This window comes from Carassius gibelio, chromosome B6 (assembly GCF_023724105.1).
Source record: "Carassius gibelio isolate Cgi1373 ecotype wild population from Czech Republic chromosome B6, carGib1.2-hapl.c, whole genome shotgun sequence".
Lineage (NCBI taxonomy): Eukaryota > Metazoa > Chordata > Actinopteri > Cypriniformes > Cyprinidae > Carassius > Carassius gibelio.
Genome location: NC_068401.1, coordinates 22,884,098 through 22,893,049, shown reverse-complemented (window position 1 = coordinate 22,893,049; position 8,952 = coordinate 22,884,098). Strand labels below are relative to the sequence as shown.

At 38.3% G+C, this 8,952-nt stretch overlaps 1 protein-coding gene across 1 annotated transcript; it reads left to right on the top strand.

Annotated features, from left to right (window-relative positions):
- The first annotated feature begins 237 nt into the window (after nt 1-237).
- LOC127959947 (nuclear receptor subfamily 4 group A member 2) lies at nt 238-5,642 on the top strand. Its single transcript, XM_052559447.1, has 8 exons — nt 238-1,192; nt 1,492-1,592; nt 1,861-2,732; nt 3,369-3,498; nt 3,637-3,800; nt 4,016-4,218; nt 4,297-4,475; nt 4,562-5,642. Exons 3-8 carry the CDS (start codon nt 1,863-1,865, stop codon nt 4,795-4,797), a joined length of 1,782 nt encoding a protein of 593 aa, XP_052415407.1. The 5' UTR covers nt 238-1,192; nt 1,492-1,592; nt 1,861-1,862; the 3' UTR covers nt 4,798-5,642.
- Nucleotides 5,643-8,952: the final 3,310 nt, after the last annotated feature.

The window sequence follows — 8,952 nt, the reverse complement described above, 5'->3', positions numbered from 1 at the left end:
AAAAATATTACTCAATTGTTTACAGCTAATTTTCTTTCTTTATTACGAAATGTCACAAGAAAGCTTAACTGATGCACTATATATAGAACAGCAAGCACTTAACAATGTTTACAAAAAAAAAAAAAAAAGATTCTTTGCAAGGCACTTTATCGTGTCAGTTGCACAGGTGAGACTTAAAAAGTTCAGCGCTGCGCATCAAGCGTCATGGAGCTGGAAGCTGCTGACGTAGCGATGACGCAGCTCGCTTCAGTCCTAACAAAGTTGCCTCTGTTACAGCGGGATTCCCTTCTCACAATGGAAACACTTCACCGCTCAGAGAGAGCAATGGAATCAGATGAAACACATCCTAATCTATTGAAACTTTCCCTAAGCATGATGCAGGTGAAACAGATATGGCGTCACTATAGTGCTTCTAGCCCTGCATCGCTAGATTCAAAGATATAAAGCGAAATGTTATTGTATGGCTATATGTTTATTTTATTCCTTCTTTAATAATTTCTCTTTGGATTTAATTTTCAAAACGTAATGGATTTCCCCCATCCAATATACAATTTTCACTAAATTCTGTAAAAGTATGGCAACAGAGCAAATTTACTGTGGTTTGCTCCTTTCTCCATAATCTTTTTTTTGTTTGTTTGTTTGTTTTAATTCCTAATTTGTTGTTTTTCTTTTCTTTAAGTGTCTCTAAAACATTTAATTAATCAGCATTTATTGTTGCATTCATTTACGAACTGGATATAACGGCAGGTAAAGTTTGATATGTTGTGCCTATGCTGACTGACGAGTCCCCAAAATAGTAAAAAAAAAAAAAAGCTCATTGGTTTTGAGATCTGATCTCCTGTTGGTGGTTTCTATATTGGGAAACGGATAATGTGTAGGAAATTCAACTCATCTGACCCAGTGGACAGTCCAGCATATGCAAACGCGCGGACGATTGAAGAACGGTCCCTCTGTCCAGCGATCGCAGCGCGTCAAGGGGTGACGCGCCTGACGTCACGCCCTCTTAGCACGTGGGCTGTGGCATTCAGAGTTCTCATAAACAAAAGGCACATTGCGCTCTGGCTCCAGTCTTCGCGTGCTGTCGAAGGAGTAAGGTGCGCAAAGACAGTGGCTCTACATGCAAACGCAACTTCTATCAACAGGAACAGCTACATGGATTCATAATTTGCAACTCTTTTAATAGCGATTTGAGGTATGTAAGAGCAAAAAACATTATTTTAATTTAATAAAACAGCTTTAAAAATGCTTTTAAAATAAAACGTGTGGGAAGAATTGTAACTTTCTTAACTATAGCCTTTATTTTTAGGTTTTACCTTTTTAAAATATTATTTTTAATATTTCCAACACTGTAATTTCCATTTTTAAAGTTAACTTGAAGTCATCTGAGTGCTTTGATGTTACAAAACATATCAAGTAACTCGCACTGACATGCTAAAAAAGCGTAAGACATATGAAGATGTTGTTACTGATGACAAAATATTTATTTCACAGAAACCAAAAGAACGGAGATACACGCTCTGACATCAACCGCTGTTGCGAGCCCTGACTTCAGAGATTGTTCCACGAGAGATAAAAGTAGCAGGTGTGCGGAGGTAAACTGAAGCAGGCCAGGGAAATGTATGTCAGAAAGTTTACATACATTCCTTCCAATGGAAAATCCTGTATTTAAATGAATACTTCTTAAGCAGAAGGTTAACTGTGGGTAAAAAAATAAAAAGGGAATTTAAAACGGAATAAAAATACATTATATCGTTTAAATTAACACTTATTTCCAAACGTGTGAAACTATAAAGCATTTGAACAAATATTTATGCACCCTATCAGGTAAAGCTATAACAATTCAGTTCTCTAACACTGCAGCCATGCCCTGCGTCCAGGCTCAGTATGGGACATCACCTCCAGGAGCCAGCCCTGCATCTCAGAGTTACAGTTACAACACCACGGCAGAGTACAGCTGCGACTTCCTAACACCGGAGTTTGTCAAGTTTAGCATGGACCTGACTAACGCAGAAATAGCTGTCACTTCCTCGCTCCCCAGTTTCAGCACCTTTGTGGACACCTACAGCTCCAGCTACGACGTGAAGCCTCCCTGCCTCTACCAAATGTCCCACTCTGGGGATCAGCTGTCCATCAAGGTGGAGGAGATACCCGCACACAGCTACCATCAGCAGCAGCATCATCATCAGCCCCACCAGGCTGAGGAGAACCTACCCCATACCGAACCTATATGTAGGCCTATATACTATAAACCATCCTCACCAAACGTCTCCCAGTCACCCAGTTACCCGGCGCCTCCACACCACACGTGGGAAGACAGCGCGTCCCTACACAGTTTTCATCAAAACTACCTGGCGACTACACACATGATGGACCAGCAGCGGAAAAACGCGATGTCGCGGTTGTTCTCGTTCAAGCAGTCTCCTGTGGACACGCCGATGTCAAGCTGCCAGATGCGCTTCGATGGATCTCTGCACGTGTCCATGGGCCCGGACACCCCTGGTGCGCACCGTGCGCTGGACAGTTTTGCTTTACCGGCACCTCCGAGGAAACAGCACGCTGTGGGTTTATCCCATTCGCTTAACGTCGGACACCCATTAATGGAAAGCCCGGTGGCCTCACCCCCGGCAAGAGGATCTCCATCCAGCGAGGGTTTGTGCGCTGTGTGTGGGGACAACGCAGCCTGCCAGCATTACGGGGTGCGCACATGCGAGGGGTGCAAAGGATTCTTCAAGGTACGCTTTTTTTATATATATAACTAACACTATAGCATACTACACGTATTACAGTCAAAGTCCCACTGGGGTAAAAGATTATAGTTAATCGAAGGTCTAATCTTATAAGCTTTTGTTTACCTGCCCAATTAAAGATTAGAACAAGAAATGCATGGTTTAGAACTGATCTACAGTAGCATAGGCTACCCTTAACTATCTCAGTTGTATTGATTTGACCCAATATGCACCTAGGGACACCTCCGTTCATCTCTGCCTCCATTACTTTCGTCTAGAATTAAATTGGTTTGTGCTGAGAGTCGTATCGCGCCTAACCGAGCGTAACGGAACTCCCAGTGGTGACATTAAGACCGCTCTTTATGTCACCGTCGTGATAGAATAATCTTGCTAATCCGACAAGAGGGGTCGCGGAGAGAGCGTCGGGGGACCCCAAATTATGGCTGCCCACGCATCTGTATTTACCGAATGTCTGCTCCGTCCGGCCCTTGAATGTATTAGACAGCTTTGGACTGGAGTGCAGGGTTTGAGTGTCCTGTTCCATTGCAACTTCATACTGTGATTGCGGTTCAAGTTGTCCATGCGAATGGAGTAGATTTGCATGCAATTAATCCGCTACGTGCATGTGCTGTTTCTTTACAGCGCACGGTGCAGAAAAACGCCAAATACGTTTGTCTGGCAAACAAAAACTGTCCTGTGGATAAAAGACGGCGAAACCGATGCCAGTATTGCCGTTTTCAAAAGTGCCTGGTCGTAGGGATGGTGAAGGAAGGTAATGTCAAGTTCATTTTTGCTTAATTTACACGTCCAAGGCATCTTTAAAATTATGCCTGTTAAATTATATTATCAAAGAGATATGGCTTCATGTTGAGGTGCGGTGTGTATAACCAATATATATTTATGTTTACAGTTGTAAGAACAGCCAGTTTAAAAGGACGAAGAGGTCGACTCCCCTCCAAACCTAAAAGTCCGCAGGAAATCCCGGTCTCTGTGACACCCGTCAATCTCCTGAACGCCCTAGTGAGAGCGCACATAGACTCCAACCCCTCCATGGCCCGCCTGGACTACTCTAAAGTAAGCATCAAACAATGTGTAAAACGTTACGTTTTTTAGAGTTAAATAATAATGTAACAACTATTTAACATTCATTTAAAAGTCACATCTCAGAAGTAATGACAGAATGTGAGAGAGTCTAATTTACAGAGAATTATAAGAGAGCAAAGTTGCATGTAATCATAAAGTTGTATTTGAACAAATATTGAAATGTCTCTTTTTGTGTTTAATTCTAGTTTCAGGCGAGTCCAGAGTTTCACAGTGGAGGAGATGAATCTCTGCACATTCAGCAGTTCTACGATCTTCTCACTGCTTCAATGAGCATCATTCGCGGATGGGCAGAAAAAATCCCCGGCTTCACTGACCTACCCAAATGCGACCAAGAACTGCTTTTCGAATCAGCCTTCCTTGAACTTTTTGTGCTGCGGCTGGCTTATAGGTAAGCAGTCTTGATCTAAAAGCGGACTAGCTGTTTTTTGCCGGATTTAAATAATGACTTTTAAATTTCAATTTTCAGGTCTAACCTGGCAGAGGAAAAACTAATGTTCTGCAATGGAGTGGTTTTACACAAGTTGCAGTGCGTGCGTGGCTTTGGGGAGTGGATCGACTCTATCGTCGAGTTTTCTTCCAACCTTCAGAACATGAGCATAGACGTCTCTGCCTTCTCCTGCATAGCTGCTCTCACCATAGTTACAGGTAAGACATGTCTGACCTTTTCCAAGTGATGCACAGAATATACAGCGCGCTTCAGACCCCTGACGGAATCTTTCTTATCTCCATAGAGAGACACGGACTAAAAGAGCCCAAGAAAACAGAGGAACTTCAAAACAAGCTCATAAACTGTCTGAAGGATCAGGTGTCCTGCAGTGGAGAGTTGTCTAAACTGTTGGAGAAGCTGCCGGAGGTGCGCGCGCTGTGCACGCAGGGACTGCAGCGCATCTTTTACTTGAAGCTGGAGGATTTGGTTCCCACGCCTGCGATCATTGACAAACTCTTCCACGATACCTTACCGTTCTGAACAATCGGCTGAACTGCGACAAATTCAGAAAACCTCCATGATTCCTCGATGTGGCGGATTTTAAGAAATTATATTTGAAGGAATTTTTTTTTTTTTTTAGTTTGAAGCCCGGCTGCTTTGGACAAAAGTGAATAACTAACTCTGTTCGAGACAACAGCGGAGGAAATAATATTAATAGAATATTCAAAACTTTGCGAATAAAAAATATTGTGCCGAGAAAGGGACTATTCTTATGCCTGTTAAAAAGTGTATTCAGTTATATACTGAGAAAAGTGCGGTGTGGTGGAAATGTATTTGTATTGTTACACGTCATATTGTTTGTTACCTGCAAAAACATGTATATACAACTTCTTATGTGTTATGCACGATGTAGCCTAATGATTTAACGGATCAAAATCATATCGAAAAGGTACTTTTAACCACTAGCTAATTAAGTCATTCTGCATTAAGAATCGTAAAAGATTCTACTGAGTGAGCAGAAGGATTTTTAAAACTCTATCTACATTTCAGATTTCAGAATGGATAAAAGCATATAGAGCACGTTTTTTTTTGTGTTTATGGTTTCATTAGTGAATTTTATTGTTATTAAGATATGATTCGCTTTTTTACAGTTCAGAAAGTATGCATGGAATTCGTCATTGAGCTATTAACTTTCTCCAGCACTTTGTATTAATTTCATATTGAAATAATGTCCGAGGTTTACGTGCAACTGGTTTGAAGTTCTTAACATTATGCTTAAATTTCAGATCATTGTTTTCTATGATGTTATGGTTTTTGCACTGCATTCTATATTAAGCTTCTCTCATCTAGTGTATTGCTGAATAAACCTAACTATTATATATTTCCTCTTGCTTTGCCAATATGATTGACTTGTGTTCTATTAAATTTTCGAATTTTCTAATGAAAGCTTTTTCATTCCAGTAAAGTATTTCATACATTATTTAATTCAATCCTAAATTAAAACAACAACAAAAAACATATTTTCGGCGGTATTATTAGGCTATTATTAACATTTAAAGGCGGCCTTTCTTCTGAAGATTTACGATTTGGCATATATAAAACAAATAAGGAGGAATTCTTGAAAAAGTCCTAATTTCCAATGAAACTGCCACATATTATTGCAAAAAAAGAAAAATATTCACAAGCCTAATTCTGTATGAAATACAAAACATTTAAAATGCTGTAAAATGCCTTTATGACCGATCTTGTTCAAATGATTTCGAACTCATCCGTTAAATCTGGAAAAACTATCACGAAGGAAAAAACTTTTTCCTTAATTAATACTCATTTGCTTTACAGTTTTTACATATGATGTTCAACATTCTCCACAAATTCCCACGATGATTAGAGCAAGCAACCCTCCAGCTCTATATGAAATGACAGTAACTGTTCTATCGTTTTACAGCACTTCCGTCTCTCAGTGTTGCCTGAACTTTTCAAAAGGTCATATCTTTATTGAACAGATGAAATAACAAAACAGAATCATGCAACCGGCTGTGATAAATTTCAAATGAGAGGAGACACACAGGTAGTCAGCTTTACCTCGTTTTGTTCTACAACACCAGCAAGTTGCATGCGGTAAAATATGAAGGCTATGCAAAAATCCAGATTTGAAGAATCAATACTTTTACACAAAGGACGTAAATATGGATTTTAAACTAAAGTATCCTATAGCAGAGATAAAAGGAGATATGGGTCTAAAGAGGACCAACTCACTGTCAGAGTGTGTCTTTTTTTGGTAAAGATTATTAAGTGATGAAGTCTGTACCCTTTTCCTCTTTTCCATTTTTCCTCCCTCTCATTATTTAGGATATAAAAATACAGATGAAATCATTTAAGTCATTAAAGATTGTTCTGTTTGGCCCTGGCATTCAATTTAACCATTCAATGTGTTTTGCAGAATTTTTTATTTAATTGTAAGCCAGATTTCAGTATTCCCTTCAAGATTAGATTTCTTCCCTTGGAACAAAGTATGATTTAATTATGGGATAAAAAACAAATCAATAGTTTTGTCTTCTGCTTAATTTATAGCTATGTATTTGAAGATGAAAAACAGTTTAATCAGGTTTTCGAGTAAAAATGTATCTTTGGCATCAAATGTTTTCATGCTAGAATGCATTCGCCATTGTAAATGTATTTTTGAGATGTGAAAAAGCCCTCTAAAAAGATTGTAAGAATAATCCCATCTGTTTGTGGATGGATGGTTCGAATACAATAATGATTGAAATGTTTCGTTACAAACGCAGGAACACTTTTTTCAGTCTGAGTCATTAAACATTCCTGCAGTTTAAGAGTTTCTCTCCAGGTGTCAGGTCTCTGTCCAGTGATATGATTCTGTACATCCCCCCCCCCCCACCTCTCTGAGGCTGGGAATATAAAATATTGATTTATGTTTGGTAGAAAGGCCTTATAAAAATGATCACATACACGAAGGGGATTCATGAGCCCCAGATCAATAGACATCCTGTTTCTCAATGCTTTGGACCATCACTGACTGTGAAATGTTAAAATAAAGAAATCAATATTATTTGAGAAATGTCAAATTTATTATAATTATGAGGGTTATGACTGGCAAAACTTTTTCCTATGGGAGTGGGTCTGAAAGGAGCCTCCTCTGAATCCAGCATCTGTGTGTGTGTGTGTGTGTGTGTTGAGTGAAGCCATGCACTATAGACAATACATTTGTATGTTGATACTTTACATGTGTGTGGGTGTGCGTATGAATGAGAAACACACACTCTTTTTTTGAGTGGCATCTTGCCATAAAACCTGCAGGAAAATTAAGAAATGAATATTGGACTAATGAACTTGTATAAGGAATCAGGAACCTGCTTCTTTGTCAAGCCAAACTATCATGTAAGTTTTTTTCTGACATTATTGAGATTTGTTCTTATCACTTCCTTGATATTTTCCAGAATGTGCACAACAATATAATGCAAGACCACAGTGACTTTATTTCTCAGAGGAGTCTCTATGGTCTAAACATGCAGATGGCTGGTCTGGAATCAAAGAAGGACCAAGGGACATGCCATTTGCTCTGACCAGCCCAGACCAGCACACTGACACTATGTTCAGTTATGTGTTTCATGCGGCCTTTATTAATAATTCATCTGGTTAATAGCATTACAGAGAATTCTCTGATTCAAAGCTACAGCAGTCCACTAATACTATAATAAAATCACATTTTATTGAGCCACATCTGTGTGTTGATAATTGAAATTTGTAAATAATTGAAAAACGATTAATAAAAATGATTCGTAAGCAGCTGTGAAGATAAAATAATAAAATAAATCTATAAAATATGTGAAATTCACTTTATAACCATCCCAAAATATCCCAAACACACGTATTAGTCTGCTTTAGAGAGAAAAATTATATATATATATATATAAAAGAAGCATAATTCAAATATCTGCAGGGGGTTAAATTGTAATGAAAACTATTTTCATTAACCCACCCATAAAATGCCAGAAATCTCTTAATTTTAGAATTGTAAATTAAATCAACTATTTTAAATGTGCTTAGCAATTAAAGCAAACAGCACATTTGCAAACACCTTAACACTGTTTCATTCTCCTATAGCTGAATTTTCCTGTTTTCCACAATACTGTGAGTGCCATGCCTTTACAGATAGTCATTTGCATCTGACCTTTAATTTAAATGTCTGGAAAGATTGAACGGCAGAGGGTTGCTATTATTTGAGGAAAGGGACTCTAGGCCTACATCCTCTATCCCTCCTACCTTTCAGAATTCTGATAGAAAAATTGACTATTTAATTGATTAAAGCCGATCTTTGTCACCATTACAGATATTTTAGGTTATATTCATAATTTTATTCGGTAAGGACAGAAAAGAGCATATTATAATAAACAAATAAATGCATCTTATAACAAATGTATGCATATGACTTCTTGTGTTTTAATAATCTTCAGTGACCAGCACGATAACCCCAATATTTCTAAAATAGAACAAAATCTAAAAGTTGCATCTTTGTATCCTGTTCATCCCTAAATGGTATTTTACTGCCCCAGTGACATTTTTGTATCTTTATGAGAGTATTTTTAATGAATAAAAGTATAAACAAAAGCTGAATTTAATGCTTAAATCAACTTCACAGCTGAGAAAAAGAGGGTAAAACACTCAAGGGTTGAGCTG

Excerpts from the sequence above, each read along its gene's own strand:
- LOC127959947 (XM_052559447.1), top strand. The coding sequence starts at position 1,863 with ATGCCCTGCGTCCAGGCTCAGTATGGGACATCACCTCCAGGAGCCAGC. Across the intron at positions 2,733-3,368 it reads GGTGCAAAGGATTCTTCAAG|CGCACGGTGCAGAAAAACGC; the intron begins GTACGCTTTTTT and ends GTTTCTTTACAG. Across the intron at positions 4,219-4,296 it reads GTGCTGCGGCTGGCTTATAG|GTCTAACCTGGCAGAGGAAA; the intron begins GTAAGCAGTCTT and ends TTCAATTTTCAG.